The following is a 21,435-nucleotide window of genomic DNA, read 5'->3' on the forward strand; positions in this document are numbered from 1 at the left end:
AAATTTTGTATCCTGTATTTTTATTTTTGTATTTTGTCTGTTTGTTTGCTTTGTTTTGTTAGAAATGTAATATAATTGACTGGTTGCTGATGACTCGATAAATAAATAAATAAATATAATTATTGGTTCTCCTATGTATGTTATTATGTGTACATGGAGGCATCAAATTGTTGCCAGCTGGAAGCCACCCTGAGTCCATCCCCCCCCCGGGGGGGGGGGGGGGGGCTTGAGAAGGGCGTGGTACAAATATTTGAAATAAATAAATAAATACTGCACAAAGCTGCTCTGCTATACCAGTTGCACCATAATCGACAGCTGCTACATACCAGATTGAGCAAATTCGTTATTCCACTTATCTCAATTTGTGCAAATGTGCTGATTTGTAATCTGTGTCTCTACAGCCATATTTATGTATTATTATTATTTGCAGCATTTATATTCACACCCCAAAATGATGCTGAGATTGCTTTGCCAGGTGCAGAGGGAGAGAACAGTGAAACCTTGGCCAGAAAGCAAAGTTTTAGTAAACAGAAGCAGAACTTTCAGAATTTCAGGCGTTCTGTTTGTTTACAGCAGAAGAAAGATAACAAACCGTTTGTTGTGGCTCAGCTGGAGCCTCAGGAAGAGCAGGAAGAGGATGATGGGTTTCAGATTCCTGAACATGTTCCTATTGTTGATATAGACAATTTTGATGCTGAGGGCGAGGACGGGGCCTTCTCGGTGGTGGCCTCCTGTTTGTGGAATTCGCTCCCACAAAATTCGCTCCTCTATGGGAAGGGATGATGTCTTAGAAGATGTTTCTGATCTTAGTAAAACTTCACAGGTGCGGGTGGAGAAGGCGAGCCAGCCTGTGAGCGCTCTGCCTACCGATTCCCCGTCTCAGGATAATGAGTTATTCAACCTTGAAGACTCTGCAGATTTAGATAGGGAGGATCGCTTGCAATTCAGGGTTCGCTGTAGTACAAGGCTTGTCAACAAGAGAGAAGTTAGAAGTCAAAGGGATGCTTTCATGCTGGGAAAGTATATTTAGTGAGCTGATTGAAGGCAACCTTTTGTCAGTGCAACTTCCGCGAACACCCTGATAACTTCTTTGGATTGCTTGGGTTTTTGCGCAATGCTTTTGGCTTCTTGGGACTTTGATTTGGATCTTGGCTTCTGGAGACTGTCATGTTGCCATGGAACCTTGTTTGATCAATGCTTATGGATTATGCTTAATGTTATTTGCCTTTGGACCTTGGAAACTCTGCCTTTGCATGTAAGTCTCTGTTTGACTATTGAACTTTTGCAACTTTACTTTTGTGTTTAAGTCTTTGCATTTTCTTTAATAAACTACAAAACCTACAGCCTTGGTGTGTGTGGTGTTCTGAGCAAGGTGAATCTACCCTGAGGTACGACACCGTTATCTAGTGGGAAAGTGAGAAAGAAGGCTTTCCTGTCAGTTTCAGCCTTTGGAAAGGGTTTATAATGATTCATGGGGGACTAGTATCTCAGATGAGCAGAGGCAGCCCTAGGTAATTTTCAACAGTAAGCAAACAGTATTTTGGCACCCCCCCCCCCCCCGAACCAATCACTGATATATATTTTCTGTTCATCGTGGGAGTTCTGTGTGTCATATTTAGTTCAATTCAATCATTGGTGGAGCTCAGAATGCTCTTTGATTGCAGGTGAACTATACATCCCAGTAACTACAACTTGCATATGTCAAGGTCTTTCCCCCCAAGAGCGCCTCAAGAACGCCCCTGGGCAAAATCAACTATACTGCAAATGCTTACTTTGCGTAATGGGTTGTGTGCTGGTATGGCTGTACCAGGAGCTCCAACTTTATTTTCTTTCTGTTATCTGTTTGCAGTCATAGGGCAGGCCTCCTGACGATCATAATTAAGCTTTGGTTCCACCCCTTGTTCAGGGCTCTGGGAGGGAAAGGAGCCATTTTTTGGGCAGTCTCACATAAGGAAGCTAACTGTAGGACGTAGACCAGCTCACCCCATAGAAAAGCTTCTTTTCTCAAGAGCATCCAGGGAAACAGAGCATCCAGGGAAACAGAACATCCTGGGAAACAGAAACAGAAACTCCAGGGAAAAGGTCCCAAGGCTCTGGCTGAGAGCTCACAGCCTCTCAGCCTCACAGCAATCAGAGGGGAAACAGCCCTGAAGTTTCAAAGAATTATTGGAGGGAGAACAGCATTACAGATCCATGGAACTCCAGCTGAAATATCTTCAAGCCTCGGCTGGTAGGTCTACTCGATACCCAGACACATTTGGAATCGGTAGTAGGTCCCACACCGATGAGGCATAGATAGTAAACAGCCTGGGAGAGGTTAAAAGGGGTTTTTCCTACAGAGAAAGTACAGTTAATTAAAGTCAGGTACCAGTCCATTGAGGACTAGACTAAGAAAGCCTTGAAGTATTGTTTGAACCATTGAAGATTTGTTGTTTGATCCATAATAAAGACCATTACTTCAGAAAACTCCCTGAGAACCTCCCTTTGAGGCACCCTGGCTTCCCGCTGGGCTTGTTATTGCATGCTGGTTTTGCTTTCAAGTGCTCTATGTTTCATGTATCAAGTTGTTGCCAAGTTTAAGTTTTTGCCTGGGAGTTCCTGCTGTTTTGTTCCATGGTTTCAAGTGCCTTGCTTCATGGATTTCTATGTACTAATGGATTTTGGGATTTTACTGTTTTACTTTTTTTTTTACTGCTTTGGCTACCCATATTCTTCAACAAACTGCTTGCTGATTTTATCAAGCTGGTGTGGTGTTTCAAGTCAGAGGTGCTCCTTTTGTGACAAAGTCCATCATGGAGAGGGCAAATTTTACAACCAAAATAGATCCTTTGAAAGCATATGGGCTTATCTCAATCACTATGAACATGCAAACGTCTGCAACATACAAACACAACTCCAAGTTACAAAGCAAGATATGTTTTTGCAGCATTGCATTCACGTTGCATGGTCATTTTATTATCGTTTTACTCATAGCTTTCAATGCAATTAAGTCATTATGTAAGTAGCAAGATGTTCGTTCCTCAAATTCATGCACTAATGCTCTCCATTCCTTTGCTTACAACAGTTCTCTAAAGCCGAGGAGCTGAGGAAGGCTATTGTGGCTCTGCTTCCACCTTGGGTGAGTGATGTTTAGCGCAACGCATTCTGGATTCCCTGAAATGCTAGGCCATATCGAAAGTGGTCTTTTGCAGGATGGCTTGGAAGTGTGGATGAAGAGAGTAGAAGGGGAGTGGAAGACAAAAAGGGGAAAAGGCAGTTGGATATCTTTCTTCTAAACCAAGGGAATACATAAATGCCCCGGCTCATTATTCATATTGAAGTGATCTTTGTTAATAGCCAGGGCTCAGTGAATATGTCCATGTGAGCTGCCAAACGAGTGTTTATGATCCTGATATTTGGGATATTGGAATGTATACCCTTCCACCCCCCTCTTCAGGACAACTTATATCCAAAATAAAATAGTTATAACAAAAAGGCCTTAAAATATATATTGCAGGCTAGATTAACTGTTAGAGTTATGATAAATGTTGTATGACCTTTGTATCCATTGTCTTGTGGAGTTCCTCAGGGTTCAATATTGTCTCCTATGTTGTTTAACATCTACATGAAGCCGCTGGGAGAGATCATCCGGAGTTTCAGGGTACGATGTCACCTGTACGCAGATGATGTCCAACTCTGTCATTCCTTTCCACCTGCTACTAAGGAGGCTGTCTAGGTCCTGAACCGGTGCCTGGCCGCTGTGACGGTCTGGATGAGGGCGAACAAATTGAAATTGAATCCAGACAAGACAGAGGTCCTCCTGGTCAGTCGCAAGGTCGAACAGGGAATAGGGTTACAGCCTGTGCTTGATGGGGTCACACTCCCCCTGAAGACGCAGGTTTGCAGCTTGGGTATGATCCTGGATTCACCACTGAGCCTGGAACCCCAGGTTTCGGCGGTGACCAGGGGAGCATTTGCACAGTTAAAACTTGAGTGCCAGCTGCGCCTGTACCTTGGGAAGTCTGACTTGGCCACGGTAGTCCACACTCTGGTTACATCCCGTATAGACTACTGCAACGCTCTCTACGTGGGGTTGCCTCTGAAGACTGCTTGGAAGCTTCAAATGGTCCAGCGTTCGGCAGCCAGGTTGCTAACATGAGCGGCACTCAGGGAGCAGACGACTCCTCTGTTGCGCCAGCTCCACTGGTTGCCAGTTTGCTACCAGGCACAATTCAAAGTGCTGGCGTTAGCCTATAAAGCCCTAAACGGTTCTGGCCTTACTTACCTCTCTGAACACATCTCCTCCTATGAACCAACTAGGACATTAAAATCATCTGGGGAGGCCCTGCTCTCGGTCCCGCCTGCATCACAGGCGTGCCTGGCGGGGACGAGAGACAGGGCCTTCTCAGTGGTGGCCCCTCGGCTGTGGAACGCCCTTCCTACAGATATCAGATCGGGCCTCTCCCTGTTGGCGTTTTGGAGGAAAGTGGAGACCTGGCTGTTTGAACAAGCATTCGATTAAGCAGTGTAATTGAATATAGGAATATGGAATAATGGACGATGAGATTGGATTCTGATTTTACTGATGAGAAACTAATGATTGTTATACTGATGTTTAATCGTTGATGATGCTACTGCTTTTAACTGTCCCATATTCGTTTTGTGATGTTTTTGCATTGAATTTTGCTGTTGTTAACAGCTTTGAGTCGCCTGAGGGCTGTGAAAAGCAGTATATAAATGAAGTAAATAAATAAATAAATAAATAATTTCAGTCTGAACAAGATAGGCCTGAATTTCTGGCTAATGAAGTTCAGTCATACCATCCTGCTGACCAAGGAACGATTTTCTATCTAGTAGTTTTCAAATATTAACCATCATGTGTATTACATATACAAGCATTGTGCTGTCGCACGCTGGGCCTGTGCATCAGACTGTAGACAGGACATAAATTCTGTGTGCTCAACGGGGACGCCGGGGCTGCCTCAGATTAAAGGCCTTTGGATTTCCTTAAAACAGAGTCTCTAGATTGATTAAAAGGTTCAACAAAGTTCTTTATTAATAAAACAAACAGGTACTTTAAGGCTTTCTTAACAGTCTATTGGCTCTCTCTCAATCTTGTCCACAGGGATCAGGCACTATCTTCATAACTGTAACTAATGGGGAAATCCTTAACTTCTAATCTGGGCAGTCTGTCTTTGCCTCTGATGGCGTGGAGACCCTGCACCTGGTACCAACTGCTTCTGGCTTCTGCGAGTGACCCTTACCAGGGGTCACCTCCAGGGGAAAAGGAGTTCAGGTTTCAGTGATGGTTGACTGAAGTCACTCCGCAAAGGAGCTGTAAGGCTGTATGATCCTTGGCCAAGCTGTAGGGCTGTATAATCCCAGCCAAGCTGTAGAAGACGAAGCTTTCTACAGGAGCTCTTAGTATTATGTCCTGCATGGAAAGCTTCTCTGTGTGGACTGAATGCAAAAAGGCTCCTATTCCCTCCAAAACCCAAAAAGGGGGCGGGACCAGGGAACCTAATTATAATTGACAGGTGGCTTGCCCTATGATTGCAGCCAAAAGAAGCCGAGTCCCTGAAACTTAGGACTACAACAAACATTAAATGCAAAGCAAACAAAATTGGAGCTCCTGGTACAGCTGTACCTGCACAAGCATTAAAACACAATATCTAATATGTGCTCACAATATAGAGTATTATAAGTATATCACTGGGTAGATTAGCCATATTGCAATACAGGGCAATACAGGAGGCATGTGGAATACACGTAGAAGCCACGCATGATCATACAGAGAGTATGGTGCCAATAGAGCATGGTAGGACCGATGGATAGGATCCTGACAGCTTTTTTGAGATTCCATGCTAAATCTCCCATTTCTTTCTTTCTTTCTTTAGATTCTTCCAGACCTCCCCACGGTACGTGTGATAACCCTCCTGGGATGTCATTCCTTCAGAGCTGGCTTTGAACATTTGAATATTTCTGCCAGTTAAATTTTACTGATGATCACCTTTCTCTCTTCCTCCTTTTGTAGAGTGACTTCCATCTTAAAATTGCTGTTAGGGGAAACCCACACATTGCATTCGGCACTGATGGTGGCACTGTGATTCTCCTTGCTGGTATTGAGGTCGTGACCAAGAAAAAAGATGAATCTCCACTTTCTGTAGCTGTCTTGAGATGTGTAAGTAGTACCATTTATATATATATACTAGCTGTGCCCTGCCATGCGCTGCTGTGGCCCAGTCTATGTATATGTGTTTTGTGTGTGTGTATGTGTGGTATATATTTGTGTATATATGTATAGGTGTGTGTTTGTGTTTCTATATGTGGTTTTGCACATGCATTGTAATGTGTTTTTATTTTTTGGCTTTTTAGGTTTCTTCTGCTGTTTTTTCAGTGTTTTTAGGCGTGATTGTCACTTGTCTATTGTGTCCAAATTTGGTGTCAATTCACCCAGTGGTTTTTGAGTTCTGTTAATCCCACAAACAAACATTGTATTTTTATTTAAATAGATTAGATATATATATAATATGCTTTATTCTGCAAAAGCTCCTATGTGGTTTGATAGATCTGGACCAAACTTGGTACACATATCCATCATGATCCCACTTAAAACACAATATGGAATATATGATCACAATATAGAGTATTAGAAGCATATCACTGGGAAGATATGCTAGTGGGATTTCAACTAAGCACATTCACCCCATTTGGGACTAGGGCCCCCAAAACAAGTGAATAGGTATGTATGCAGGTAGTGCTCAGATACAACCACAAGAGAACAATATAATGATAGAAAGGCTTCTCAGAAAGACCGCTGGAAGAGGGCTAGAGTATTGAGGAGGCCCTTTCAGGGGGACAGAGCATTGCCATGGAGATGTTCTAAAGGAGGTCTTCTCAGAGGACCAGGCAGACAAAGTCAATTTTTTTGAGTGAAGGACATACATTGGGTTGTTAGGTGTCTTGTGTCCAAATTTGGTGTCTATTTGTCCAGTGGTTTTTGAGTTCTTTTAATCCCACAAACGAGCATTACATTTTTATTTATATAGGTTACATACCCAGGCGACTCTGGGTAGATATGCCAGTTTGTAAATAAAGGCTTTCTTCTGGAATGTCAGAAACCCTTGAACCTCAGCAAGATTCTGGCATGTTAATGGGAAGTGGGAATCTAGTCATCTTTACTCACCAATTTCCATTTTTGTCTTTTTGAAATGTGTAATGCAGATCGTTTCCTTGAAAGCCACCTTCTCTTTGCATGATGGCAAACTGACTGTCAACCTCTCACTCTCCAAGTAAGTGTTTTGGGACTCATCATCCCATCTGGACAGTGTCTCTAAGGCAGTGGTTCTCAACCTGTGGGTCCCCAGGTGTTTTGGCCTTCTACTCCCAGAAATCCCATCCAGTATACAAACTGTTAGGATTTCTGGGAGTTGGGGGCCAAAACATCTGGGGACCCACAGGTTGGGAACCACTGCTCTAAGGTATCTTGGGAGGATGGCTATGAATTGGGTCTTTGAGGTCTTTTTGGAGAAAGCGCTACGCTGATGACATAGCCTTTGGTTTACTTTGTAGTTTGGGTTGTCCTTCAAAAAAGACTCAGTGTGAGCCTTGAAGTCACTGATGGAAAAGCTCAGTGAGAAGAACAGGAAGAAAACATGGCCAAAGCATTGTCTTCTCCTTTTCATGCAGTTCTTGTTCCCTAAATACCTTCTGAAAAGTCACCATTCCACTTGGCATTATTATTATTATTATTATTATTATTATTATTATTATTACAATGACAGTAAAGCTATTCTATTCTATAAAAGTCATGATGAAACTCAAGGTGCATCTCCACTTTAGAAATAAAGCAGTTTGACCTCACTTTAACTACTATGACTCAATGCTATGCAATCCTGGGAAGTGTAGTTTTGCAAGGTCTTCTCTGCAAAGAGGTGATGGATTCCATAGCATTGAGTCATGACAATTCAAGTGGGTTCAGAATGTATTAACCCTACAGTGCAGATGCACTCTCAATGGACAGTATCTAACTCTGTTTTGTCGAAGGCTTTCACGGCTGAAATCACTGGGTTGTTGTAGGTTTTTCGGGCTATATGGCCATGTTCTAGAAGCATTCTCTCCTGATGTTTTGCCTGCATCTATGGCAAGCATCCTCAGAGGTTGTGACCTCACAACCTCTGAGGATGCTTGCCATAGAGGCAGGCCAAACGTCAGGAGTGAATGCTTCTAGAACATGGCCATCTAACTATGTTGTTGCAATACCTAATTATAGTGGAGGAACTAATCCCAAAAATACTGACTAGTTCTTGGATGGGAGACCAGGCATTGTAGGCTATCTTCCCAAGGAAGGAACTGGCAAAGCCACCAGTGTCTTCCTTGCCTAAGTAAATCCTAAGAAATTCATGGGTCACCATAAATGAACCGGTGACATGAAGGTGCATAGATATACATGGAAACATCAAGCTCTTTTTACACTTGCATTCTAACCATATCACATATTTTTGACCCTCAGGAACGCTCTTACACTGGTGACCTCAGCTGCTGGAATCATTTATGTAAGTTTTCTAGAGCATCGTCACATTTCTTTCAAGCTTTCTTTTAGGATATGATGGGTTTCAAAAGGAAAATATTCGAGCTTATTGGTGGATAAGATGCAGAAGGTCCTTCTGTCAATTCCTGGAATATTTTGGAAAATTGTTATGTATTTGAAACTCTTTGTGGGAGAAATGAAACTGTGAGTGATTTTAATTTCAATTCAAGTAGGCATTTAACAAAATAAGGGGGTAATTGCATTGCTTGCTTTTTTATTATTGATGGCTAAAATTGTTTTATGTATTGTCGAAGCCTTTCATGAGCAGAATCCCTGAGTAGTTGTAGTTTTTTTGGGCCATATGGCCACGTTCTAGAAGCATTCTCTCTTGACGTTTCACCTGCATCTATGGCAGGCACCCTAACTCTACCTCTCCAGGTGACATTACCAGGCTACATGAAGTATGAGTTTGTATTAATGTGCGTTATCCACATTTGTTCCATGCCTTCACCTTTCACTTCTTCCTTCTCTCACAGCCTTCTGGTCTTCTTGCTCCCATCAACATCTTAATAGAGGAAATCATTTTGCCTGCTTTCAATGGTAAGACCCTCTGGAAAAGAGGCTGAGCAACAGCCCGGGACATCAGGAGACGTTCACAGAGATTTGACGTCAGGAGGGCAGTCACATTCATTGGGCGGGAATTGTGGGAGATTATTAGATATATGCATGGGAAAACACGTTAGACAAAATCCCGATTATTAGGTGTCAGAGGATGCTGAACCTCTGTGACAAAACGCATTCAGTAGGGGTTTGATTCTAGGTTCTGTATGGATGCCACAGCCTATGGATGCTCATGTCCCATTATATACAATGGTTGCAGAATCTCCAATGGAGGCTAGAATCCATGGAGTCTCATGTCTCATTATATACATTGGTTGCAGAACCTCCAATGGAAGCTAGAACCCATGGATGTTTATATCCCATTAAATACAATGGTTCAAGAAACTCCCATGGAGGCTAGAATCCATGGATGCTCATATCCTATTAAAAAAATGGTTCAAGAACCTCCCGTGTATGCTAGAATCTATGGATGCTCATGTCCCATTATATACATTGGTTGCAGAACCTCCATTGGAGGCTAGAATCAATGGATGCCCATGTCCGATTATATACAATGGTTCCTGAACCTCCAATGGAGGCTAGAATCCATGGATGCTCATGTCCCATTACATACATTGGTTGCAGAACCTCCAATGGAAGCTAGGACCCATGGATGCTCATATCCCATTAAATGCAATGGTTCAAGAACCTCCCATGGATGCTAGAATCCATGGAGTCTCATGTCCCATTATATACATGAGAACCTCCAATGGAGGCTAGAATCCAAGGAGGCTCATGTCACATTATATGCAATGGTTCAAGAACCTCCAATGGAGGCTAGAATCCAATGGTTCAAGAACCTCAAATGGAGGCTAGAATCCATGGAGTCTCATGTCCCATTATATACATTGGTTGCAGAACCTCCAATGGAGGCTAGAATCCATGGATGCTCATATGCCATTAAAAGTAATGGTTCAAGAACCTACCGTGCATGCTAGAATCCATGGATACTCATGTCCCATTATATCCAATGGTTCAAGAACCTCCAAATGGAGGCTGGAATCCATGGATGTTCATGTCCTACTATATCCAATGGTTCAAGAACCTCCAATGGAGGCTAGAATCCATGGATGCTCATGTCCAGTGGTTCAAGAGCCTCCAGTGGATGCTCGAATCCATGGATGCTCATGTCCCATTATATACATTGGTTGCAGAACCTCCAATGGAGGCTAGAATCCATGGCTGCTCATGTCATATTATATCCAATGGTTCAAAAACCTCCAATGGAGGCTAGAATCCATGGGTGCTCATACCCCATTATATACAATGGTCCCAGAACTTCCCGTGGTTGCTAGAATCCACGGATGCTCCATGCATCTCTCACAGGGGCTACAATAACATCATTTGTTTCTTACAGAGCCACTTTCCCATGGTTTACCACTGCCTGAATTCCTAGGCCTTTCCCTTGTGAATGTGAATATCAAAATAGTTGGGGTAAGTTTTGAATGTAATAATAATAATAATAATAATAATAGGAGAAGAAACTGAAGAATGACAAAGATCAATAAGCAATATCTGATCTGAAAGTACTTGGCTGAACACCAGAAAAATTGAAGAAGCTTTGGAAATCGTGAAAGAACAAATTACAGCAACAGCCAGAAAAACTGAAAGATAGGTTTGAAGAAAAATTCTCACAGAACAAAAATACTCACTTTGGATTATCTGCCATGTAGACTGGGGATAATGGGAATCGCAACACAACAACCCTTGTGGCTCTGAGGTTGGGGAAAAGTTAAAAGACATTTTAAAGTCCGGCATCCTACCCACAAGCCTTATATCTATATTCAAACCCAATTATTCAGACTAAACAGAACAGATTCCAGCTCCCATCAGTTCTAGTCATGATGTCTAATGGTGAGGAAGACAAGAGGTAGTCCAGCATCTAGAGGGCCACATAACATATTGTATATAGCCCATGGGCCTCAAGTTTCATTCTTGTTGTATAGACAAAAACTCAGTTTTCTTGGAAAGTGATCCCTGGTCAAATTGGGCCCTGGTCAAAGTAGGCCCTGGTCAAAGAGGGCCCTGGTCAGGTGGGTCCTGGTCAAAGTGAGCCCTGGTCAAAGTGGACCATGGTCAAAGTGGGCCCTGATCAAGTGTGCCCTGGTCAAATTGGGCCCTGGTCAAGTGGTGAGCCCTGGTCAAGTGGTGAGCCCTGGTCAAAGTGGGCCCTGGTCAAAGTGGGCCCTGGTCAAGTGGGCCCTGGTCAAAGTGAGCCCTGGTCAAAGTGGGCCCTGGTCAAAGTGGGCCCTGGTCAAAGTGGGCCCAGGTAAAAGTGAGCCCTGGTCAAAGTGGGCCCTGGTCATGTGGGTCCTGGTCAAGCATGCCATGGTCAAGTGGGCCCTGGTCACGTGTGCCCTGGTCAAGTGTGCCCTGGTCAAGTGGGCCCTGGTCAAGCATGCCCTGGTTAAGTGGACCATGGTCAAAGTGGGCCCTGATCAAGTATGCCCTGGTCAAATTGGGCCCTGGTCAAAGTGGGCCCTGGTCAAGTGGTGAGCCCTGGTCAAAGTGGGCCCTGGTCAAAGTGGGCCTTGGTCAACTGGGCCCTGGTCAAAGTGAGCCCTGGTCAAAGTGGACCCTGGTCAAAGTGGGCCCTGGTCAAGTGGGTCCTGGTCAAAGTGAGCCCTGGTCAAAGTGGGCCCTGGTCAAGTGGGTCCTGGTCAAGCATGCCATGGTCAAGTGTGCCCTGGTCACGTGTGCCCTAGTCAAGTGTGCCCTGGTCAAAGTGGGCCCTGGTCAAGTGTGCCCTGGTCAAGTGTGCTCTGGTCAAAGTGTGCCCTGGTCAAAGTGTGCCCTGATCAAAGTGGGCCCTGATCAAAGTGGGCCCTGATCAAGTGTGCCCTGGTCAAACTGTGCCCTAGTCAAGTGTGCCCTGGTCAAAGTGTGCCCTGGTCAAAGTGTGCCCTGATCAAAGTGGGCCCTGATCAAAGTGGGCCCTGATCAAATGTGCCCTGGTCAAAGTGTGCCCTAGTCAAGTGGGCCCTGGTCAAAGTGGGCCCTGGTCAAGCATGCCCTGGTCAAAGTGTGCCCTAGTCAAGTGTGCCCTGGTCAAAGTGGGCCCTGGTCAAGTGTGCCCTGGTCAAGGGGGCCTTTGTTAAGTGGGTCCTGGTCAAATGGGCCCTGGTCAAAAAAAGTGTGGGAACCATTGGTCATGTTGTAAAGTGAGTCCTAAAATGGCAGAACATCTTCACAGACCATTTATAAAAGTTTCAAGTATTGAAGAAAGTGGTTGATGGTTCCATTGGCAATCCTGGAGCCATTTGAGGGCCAGGATTCTACAGAATTAAGCTATGGCGATGACATGAACTACAGAGCAGTGATGTTCATTAAGAGCTTTCTTTTGCATGCTTTCCTGGGTGTTTGTTGTCAAACTGCTGTACTTTGACGTAGTTTCAAAATACATGAAATGTAGGAAGAAGTGAAAGTATTCAAGTGCAACCATTTCCCAGAACTAAGGCTGCGTGTACACTGTAGACTGAATGCAGTTGGAGACCACGACAGTCTAGAGGTGCACCCAACGAAAACCAGAAATGATCTAAGTGGTAATGTTTAACGGGAGATGGGATGTTGCAAAAATGAAACTTATTATTTTTCTCCCCTCCTTGCTTAGAACGCCCTTGTGATCTGCAAGTGAAAATAGAGGACTGGTCTAATGGAAGCATCTCTGAACAAAGACAACAGCCAGCAGAAGACACAAAGCCCTTCCCTGAAGATTTCTATTTTATTGATCTCACTTGATTCCGGTTGATTCTTGTTCTTGCAATTCTCATGTAATTCTTCAAATAAATGAATTGTTTCTCAACCTTCCAAATGCCGCAACCCCTTAATATAGTTCCTCATGTTGTGGTGACCCACAACCATAAAATTATTTTCGTCACTACATGATAACTATAATTTGGCTCCTGTTATGAATCATAATGCAAATATCTAAGTAAAGTAAGTAAGTAAGTAAGTAATCTGATTCATAATTCCTTGGATTCTGCTTCCTTGGAGACTAAGACGCGGAACAATGGCTTCAAACTACAAGAGAGGAGATTCCATCTGAACACGAGGAAGAACTTTCTGACTGTGAGAGCCGTTCAGCAGTGGAACTCTCTGCCCCAGAGTGTGGTGGAGGTTCCTTCTTTGGAAGCTTTTACACAGAGGCTGGATGGCCATCTGTCAGGGGTGCTTTGAATGCAATATTCCTGCTTCTTGGCAGAATGGGGTTGGACTGGATGGCCCATGAGGTCTCTTCCAACTCTTTGATTCTATGATTCTATGTATTTTCATTCACTGGACCAAATTTGGCACAAATCCCCAATACACCCAAATCTGAATACTGGTGGGGTTGGCGGCGGGACTGATATTGTCATTTGGGAGTCGTAGTTGCTGGGATTTATAGTTCACCTACAATTAAAGAGCATTCTGAACTCCACCGACGATGGAATTGAACGATGGCACACAGAACTCCAATGACCAACATAAGGGTTGGGTGGGCATTGACCTCGAGTTTTGGAGTTGTAGTTCACCTCCATCCAGAGAGAACCGTGGACTCAAACAATGATGGATCTGGACCAAAATTGTCACAAATACTCAATATGAATACTGGTGGAGGTTGGGGGAAATAGACCGTGACATTTGGGAGTTGTAGTTGCTGGGATTTATAGTTCACCCGCAATCAAAGAGCTTTCTGAACCCACCAACAATAGAATTGGGCCAAACTTCCTACACAGAACCTCTATGCCTCAAAGAGACTCACTCATGTACTCCTACCTCCGGCCTCACACGCTCTCCTTTACCCACAGATGCACACCATGCTGCCATGAGCTGTGCACATCTGCCCTCCCCTCTCCGCTTTGAGTCTCAGAAACAGCCCTTCTTTTGGCTGAGAGGCCGGCCAATCAAACCAGAGGAGGGCTTTCGGTGGGAGGATTCCCCATCTGTTTCCAAAAAGGGAGAGAAGGGCAGGTGGAGAGATCTTCAGCCTTCTCTGCCAAAGGGGTTCCTAAGACCTTCGGAAATGTATGTTTTCTTATGGTCTTTGACGACTTCTCTGAAATCCCCTCACAACCCCCAGGTTGAGAAACACTGTCCTAGCAACTCATAATGGAATCTCTTCCCTAGTTTTTCATGAGTTCAGTTTCAAGCTGCATCTGTGCTGTAAAATTCAGCTTCCATGGCTCAATACTATGCAATCTTGGGTTGTAATTTGGTCTTTTTGGCACAGAAGGTTGTAAAGCCCTTATAAAACTATAACTCCCAGGATTACATACCATTGGGCTATGACAAACTGCAATAATTCTTCGCTGAAGATGCGCTGTACCAGGAGCTCCAACTTCATTTTCTTTCTATTTTAATGTTTGCATGCATTCCAAAGTTTTAGGGATTCTGCAAAAGGAGGCTTCCTTTGGTTTGCAGTCATAGGGCAAGCCACCTGTCTATCATTGCTAAGTTTGGATCTGCCCCTTCTCCCAGGGAGGTGGGAAGGGAAGAGGGAGCCATTTTTAATTTGTCTAAGTTAGAGGACGTGGACAAGCTTCACCTGCAGAAAAGCTTCATTTTTCAAGACATTCCAGGGGAAAATTCCCAAAGCTGTGGCTGGGAGCTTGCAGCCTCTCAACCTTACAGCATCTGAGGGAAACAGCCCTAAAGTCTTAAAGAAATTCCAGAGGGAAAACAGCTTTACAGACCCAAAGAACTCCAGCTGGAGAATCTACAAGCTTTGTCTGGTAGGTTTACTCGGTACCAAGACGCAGTTTGGAATCGGTAGTAGATCCCACACCAACAAAACTTAGATAACAAACAGCCTGGGAGAGGTTAAAAAAGGGTTTTCCTCTCAAAGTATAAGAACAATTAACGAAGACAGTTGCCTGTCCCTTGTGGACGAGACTAAGGAAGCCACCAGTTGATTTCAAGCCTTGAAGCATTTGTTTGACTCATTGAAGATTTGAGAAATATGTTTAATTTGTTCAATAATAAAGGACTTTTTTTAACTTTTCAAGCCATCTAAAGACCATTTCTTCAGGAAAATCCTTGAGGGCCTCTTTTGTGGCGCCCTGGCTTCCCGCTGGGCACAAGGTGCACGTCCTATTTCCAAAAACAATTATTACAGGCCCAGCGCGTGACAGAACGGAAAATGTATTCTTTTGCAACAAAAGGCCTAAAGACATTTGCTCAGTACCAGAAAATCCCAATAAGAAGATGGGGAGGGATTTGTCCCTCCGTAGCGGCAGCCAGAGCGCCAATAAATCGTTGAATCTGCAAAGAGGAGGACTGACTGGTACTAGGAAGTAAATCTGATAGTGACTGGGAGGAAACCCCCAAAATTTTAGTTCTACGGGCTACGTTGGGTTGTGTGTCATATAGACACATTCAAGGAGAGAATTGCTGTGGCGTATCTCAAGTTTTTATCAAAACTTTAAAATTCCAAAAAATCGGTAGAAATGCAAAATCTTTCTGAAACTTGGGGGAATGATCCTCTGTTATCTCGTATCATTGCATAGAAAATTCAATGAGATAGCTCTTTTTGTTTGCAAAAAATTGGAAATTCCCCTGAAATCTGAACACGAGGAAGAACTTCCTGACTGTGAGAGCCGTTCAGCAGTGGAACTCTCTGCCCCAGAGTGTGGTGGAGGCTCCTTCTTTGGAAGCTTTTAAACAGAGGCTGGATGGCCATCTGTCAGGGGTGATTTGAATGCAATATTCCTGCTTCTTGACAGAATGGGGTTGGACTGGATGGCCCATGAGGTCTCTTCCACTCTTTGATTCTATGATTCTATCAGTGGATGAGTGAAATATTCTGAAACTTGGTGGGTTGATAGTGGTCAAGGTGGTCTATCATTGTACTAAGTTTCATGTCAATAGCTCTCACAATGAGGGAGAAAGGAGCCCCTGAAATTCCCCCATTGGCCAAATTACTTAACAAAAAAGTAGTTGCCTTGTTATAGTTCCGACATGGACCCCGTCCAATTTAGGAAACACTTTTGAAATGATTCCCAATCACACCCCTTAATTTAGCAATGAGCACTGAAACATTGTTTACATGGATCGCACAGGCCGAAGAATTTATTAAAGAGTTAGATCTGATCAAGTTTAGAGATTTATAACTGTTGCTGGTTTGGTCTTGATCTTCTGATGCTTTGAACCTGTTCCAACTCTGGAAAGGGCCTTTTTTAAAAGGGGAAAAGTCCTATGTTTATTTCTGAGCCCTTGGTGAACTATAAATCTTGAAATCTATAGACACCCTCCTTTATAGGGCATCACGAAGAGACCCCTGGCACCCCAGACTGGGCTGGCCCCATGGATTCACATTGAGAGCTGGGGACAGAAGAGAGCATTAAAGGGGAAAGGCTGTGCGGAAGCAAGGTTCAAGCCAGCTCCAAGCTTGGACTGTGACTGCACAGAGGTTCCATGGAAACCTTTATGATGCGTCCTGCAGTCTCCTACATAAGCAGGTCTTCTCCTCTGAGTTCTCTGTTTCCTGTGCCAGGGAGGGAGGAGGACTGGAAACTGCGGATTGTGACGGGTAAGACTTCTGGATTTCCAGCTTTGACCCATCTTCTGCCTTTCATGCTTTGACCCATCTCCTGCCTTATCAGTTTTGATGCATCTTCTGCCTTTTCAGCTTTGACCCATCTTCTCCCTTTCCAGTTTTGGCCCATCTCCTGCCTTTCCAGGTTTGACCCATCTTCTGGCTTTCTGGCTTTGGCCCATCTTCTGCCTTTCCACTTTGACTCGTCTTCTGCCTTTCCAGTTTGGCCCATCTTCTGCCTTTCCACTTTGACTCATCTTCTGCCTTTCCACTTTGACTCGTCTTCTGCCTTTCCAGGTTTGACCCATCTTCTGCCTTTCCAGTTTTGACCCATCTTCTGCCTTTCCACTTTGACTCGTCTTCTGCCTTTCCAGGTTTGGCCCATCTTCTGCCTTTCTGGCTTTGAGCCATCTTCTGGCTTTCCAGTTTTGGGCCATCCTCTTCCTTTCCAGCTTTGACCCATCTTCTGCCTTTCTGGCTTTGGCCCATCTTCTGCCTTTCCAGTTTTGGCCCATCTTCTGCCTTTCCAGTTTTGGCCCATCTTCTGCCTTTCCAGTTTTGGCCCATCTTCTGCCTTTCCAGTTTTGGCCCATCTTCTGCCTTTCCAGTTTTGGCCCATCTTCTGCCTTTCCAGTTTTGGCCCATCTTCTGCCTTTCCAGTTTTGGCCCATCTTCTGCCTTTCCAGTTTTGGCCCATCTTCTGCCTTTCCAGTTTTGGCCCATCTTCTGCCTTTCCACTTTTGGCCCATCTTCTGCCTTTCCACTTTTGGCCCATCTTCTGCCTTTCGAGCTTGTTTTACAACAATTCCCATCCTAGGCGATGGGCCGCTGTTTGGAGCTTAAACCTTGTTTTATATGCTATTGGTTTTATCTTGTATTGTATTGTGTACTTATTTTATGTGTTGTTTTAGGCACGATGTGCCATATGTAAGAGTCCCTTTGGGGAGATGGAGGCAGGGCACAAAAATAAAGCTATTATTGTTGTTGTTATTATTATTATTATTATTATTATTATTACAAGTTATATAGTATACCCATTTATTATTACACAATACTTTCAGTTCACAAATCCAATTTCCGTCATATTCTCCTGGTTATTTACAAAATCCACAAGAGGTTTCCATTCTTCTTGCAGTTTTTGTGTGTTCTCTTGTTGTAGAATTAAAGTTCATTTGTGCATTTCAGCCATTTCAATGTTGTTGTTTTTTCGTTCGCCTGGTGTTGGTGTTCTGGTTGCTTCCATAGCTTTGCATATTCCGTTCTTGAGACTGTTGTTGTGATCAGGAAGATTCTTTCCCGGTGTTTCGGTCTTTGCTTGCCTACAAGTCCCAATCTCTTGGTTTGTGCTTTAGTCCAGGGACCAGCAGAAAAGAAGCTTGTCCCATTTTCCATGTAACATGTCTACAGATATTTCAGAATAGTTGTCCTATGACTCTCGGTTCTCTCTTCTGCATGCTAAACAGACCCAGCATCCCAAGTCATCACTCACTGATGGCATAAAGTCAGTATTGAGCAAAAGACTGGTATAGTTCAATCGTGGTGTGATCTATAAGTGGGTAGAGATTGATACTCACTACTGATGGATCTATTCTTTGCATCTAAGCCCAGGGGATAAAACTAGAGGCTTCTCTTATGTTATCTAATGGAGTCCAAATGACTTGGAATGCTTGACAAAAACTATTTCTAGTGACCAAAGCAGGGTTCCAGAGGGGAATGGCCGTGGGGCGAATTGCTGTGTAACCAGGGGTTTCTCTTTTCCTGACAGATTGGTGCTTGGAGGAGTTGGAAACATGGAGAAGGCGGAGTGGAAGGAAGAGGAACATCTTAGAGAGGAGGAGGAGGAAGAAGAAAAGGAGGAGGAGGAGGAGGAGAAACATCTGGAGAAGAAGGAAGATCTGAAAGAGGAGGATGAGGAGGAAGAAGAAAAGGTGGTGGAGGAAAAGGAGAATGACAAGGAGGAGGAGGAGGAGGAGGAGGAAGATGAGAACGAGGAGGAGGAACAGGAGGAAGGGCAGGATGAAGAGGAGGAGAAAGACCATAACGAGGATGAGGAAGATGAACAACATGAGGAGGAGGAGGAGGAAAAGGAGAATGACAAGGAGCAGGAGGAGGTGAAGGAAGAACAACAAGAGGAGGAGGAAGAAAAGGTGGTGGAGGAAAAGGAGAATGACAAGGAGCAGGACGAGGAGGAAGATGAGAACGAGGAGGAGGAAGGGCAGGATGAAGAGGAGGAGAAAGACCATAAAGAGGATGAGGAGGAAGAACAACAAGGGGATGAGGAGGAGGAAAAGGAGAATGACAAGGAGCAGGAGGAGGTGAAGGAAGAACAACAAGAGGAGGAGGAGGAGAAAGAAAAGGTGGTGGAGGAAAAGGAGAACGATGAGGAGGAGGAGGAAGAAGATGATAAAGAGGAGGAGGAAGAGGAGGAGAAAGACCATAAAGAGGAGGAGAAGGAAGAACAACAAGGGGAGGAGGAGGAAAAGGAGAATGACAAGGAGCAGGAGGAGGTGAAGGAAGAACAACAAGAGGAGGAGGAGGAGGAAAAGCAGATAGAGAAGAAAGAGGAGGAAGAAAAGGAGGAGGAAGGAGGAGGAAGAGCAGCAGAAGAAGGAAGAACTGAAGGAGAAGGTAAAGGAAGAGGGGAAGGTTTCACTTAGTTTGGGCACAAAGGTCTAGAGGACTTTCCCCTAAATCCTTTTGGCTCCCCGCTACTCTTCTGCACCTGGGAGACCGGAGGGGTCAACTTTGTGGCCCTCCAGCTCCCAGAAGCCCTAGCCTAGCCATGGGCAAACTTGGGCTCTCCAGGTGTTTTGGACTTCAACTCATTAGCGCATTACAGTAATCCAATCTAGAGGTGACCAAGGCATGGACCACCCCGGCCAGATCAATGATGATGATGATGATGAAAATAGAATCATAGAATCAAAGAGTTGGAAGAGACCTCATGGGCCATCCAGTCCAACCCCCTTCTGCCAAGAAGCAGGAATATTGCATTCAAATCACCCCCGACAGATGGCCATCCAGCCTCTGTTTAAAAGCAGTTGCAGAAACTATAGTTGCAGAAACCCCAGGGGTCATCCATTCCAACCCCATTCCATTTGTTCTGCAAGGCCCAAAGGGTTGGACTAGGTGGCCTTTGGTGGTTCCCCAGGGCTGGAGCTAGGAGGAAAAGATAGGACCCTAACCCAGAGAGGGAGAGGCCCAGCTTTGGTGGGCTTTGCAAGGTTTTCTGACTTCTTGGGGCCTTTCCCCTTTTCTAACCTTTCTATTCTTTTTTCATTTCCACAGAGGACCAAGTACAAGAACTTTTAGAATTTTACAAAAAAATGGAGAACTTAAAAAGGCAATTGGACGCAGGCAGCGGAGAGCCCGACGTTTTTCAAAGTCGTCCACGTCCTCCTCGTCCTCCTCCTCCTCCTCCAAACCGGCACAGGTACATCCGGGCCCGTATAGTCCGAACTTTAAGGCGGCTGTGGGCCCGCCTCCGCCCCTCTTGTTTATGCCCGCCTTGTGGAAACCCCTCTCCAGAAGAGAGCGAAGAAGGTGAGGGGAGGAAGGAAAGAAGGAAGGCGAGAGCAAGGTAAGTAGGTTGGAAAGAGGGAGGGTGGGAGAAGGAGAGAAGAAAGAATGAAAGCTAGGAAAAGGAGAGAATGAGGCAGCTAGGAAGGGAGCAAGAAAGAAGGAAAGAAAGAAAGAACGTAAAGGAGGTAGGAAAATGAAAAGAAAGGGGGAGGGGAGAAAGAGAGAGAAAGAGAGGTAAGAAAAAGAAAGGGAAGGAGAAGAGAGGAGGGGAGAAAGCAAGTAAGGAAATAAAGGAAGCAAAGGGTGGTAGGACAAAGAAAGGGAAGAGGGGCAAGGGAGAAAGGAAGGAAGGAAGGAAGGAAGGAAGGAAGGAAGGAAGGAAGGAAGGAAGGAAGGAAGGAAGGAAGGAAGGAAGGGGGTCGGAAAAAAGGAAGGGGTAGAGGGGAGGGAAGAAAGAAAGAAAAGAAGAGAGGGAAGGAGGAAGAGAGTAAGGAAGAAAAGAAAGAAAATTAGGTAGGAAAATGAGGGAAGGAGGGGAACAGGAAGGGGAAAGAAGAAAATAAATAAAGAAGTAAAAGATGTAGGAAAAAGAAAGGAAAGGTGAGAAAAACAGAAAAAAATGTAGGAAGAAAGATGGAGAACGGAGAAGGGAAGAAAGGAGTGAGGGAAGAGGGAAGGAGGAAAGGAGGAGGGGGGAAAGAACAGAAAAAAGACAGAGGTAGGAAAGATGGAGTGTAGAGGCAAGAAAGAAAGAAAGAAAGAAAGAAAGAAAGAAGAAGGGAAAGTGGTGGAAAAACAGGGTAGGAGGACATAGGAGGGGAGAAAAAATAAAGAAAAGAATAGGGAAGGGAGAAGGGGAGAAAAGGAAAAAGAAAAGAGAAAGGCACTTAGGAAAAAGAGAGAGAAGGAGTGAGTGAGGAGGGGAAGAATGAAGGAAATAAATAAAGTGTGTAGGAAAAAGAAAGGGAAGGAGGAGGGAAGAAAGAAAAAGATAAACAGAGCGAGAAAGAAGGAAAAACGTAGGAAAAGGGAAGGAGGAAAAAAGGAGAAAGAAAAAAAGAAAAGAAGAAGGAAGGACATGGAGAAGGGGGAGAAAAAAAAGAAAGAAAGGTGGAAGGTACTTAGGAAAAGGGGAGGGAAGGGGAGAGTGAGGAGGGGGAAGAATGAAGGAAATAAAAAGTAAAGGGTGTAGGAAAAAGAAAGGGAAGAAGGAAGGGAGAAAAGAAAGAGA

General features: G+C 44.4%; 1 protein-coding gene across 1 annotated transcript in view; it reads left to right on the forward strand.

Annotated features, from left to right (window-relative positions):
- Nucleotides 1-12,803, forward strand: part of LOC132772552 (BPI fold-containing family B member 3-like) — a 38,136-nt gene extending 25,333 nt beyond the window's left edge. Inside the window, exons 9-16 of the mRNA XM_060771460.2 lie at nt 3,065-3,118; nt 5,877-5,897; nt 6,014-6,160; nt 7,204-7,271; nt 8,492-8,534; nt 9,046-9,109; nt 10,527-10,603; nt 12,780-12,803. Of these exons, the coding sequence (XP_060627443.2) occupies nt 3,065-3,118; nt 5,877-5,897; nt 6,014-6,160; nt 7,204-7,271; nt 8,492-8,534; nt 9,046-9,109; nt 10,527-10,603; nt 12,780-12,803 (498 nt within the window). The remainder of the gene's footprint in view (nt 1-3,064; nt 3,119-5,876; nt 5,898-6,013; nt 6,161-7,203; nt 7,272-8,491; nt 8,535-9,045; nt 9,110-10,526; nt 10,604-12,779) is intronic.
- The last annotated feature ends 8,632 nt before the right edge of the window (nt 12,804-21,435 follow it).

This window comes from Anolis sagrei, chromosome 4 (assembly GCF_037176765.1).
Source record: "Anolis sagrei isolate rAnoSag1 chromosome 4, rAnoSag1.mat, whole genome shotgun sequence".
Taxonomy (NCBI): Eukaryota; Metazoa; Chordata; class Lepidosauria; order Squamata; family Dactyloidae; genus Anolis; species Anolis sagrei.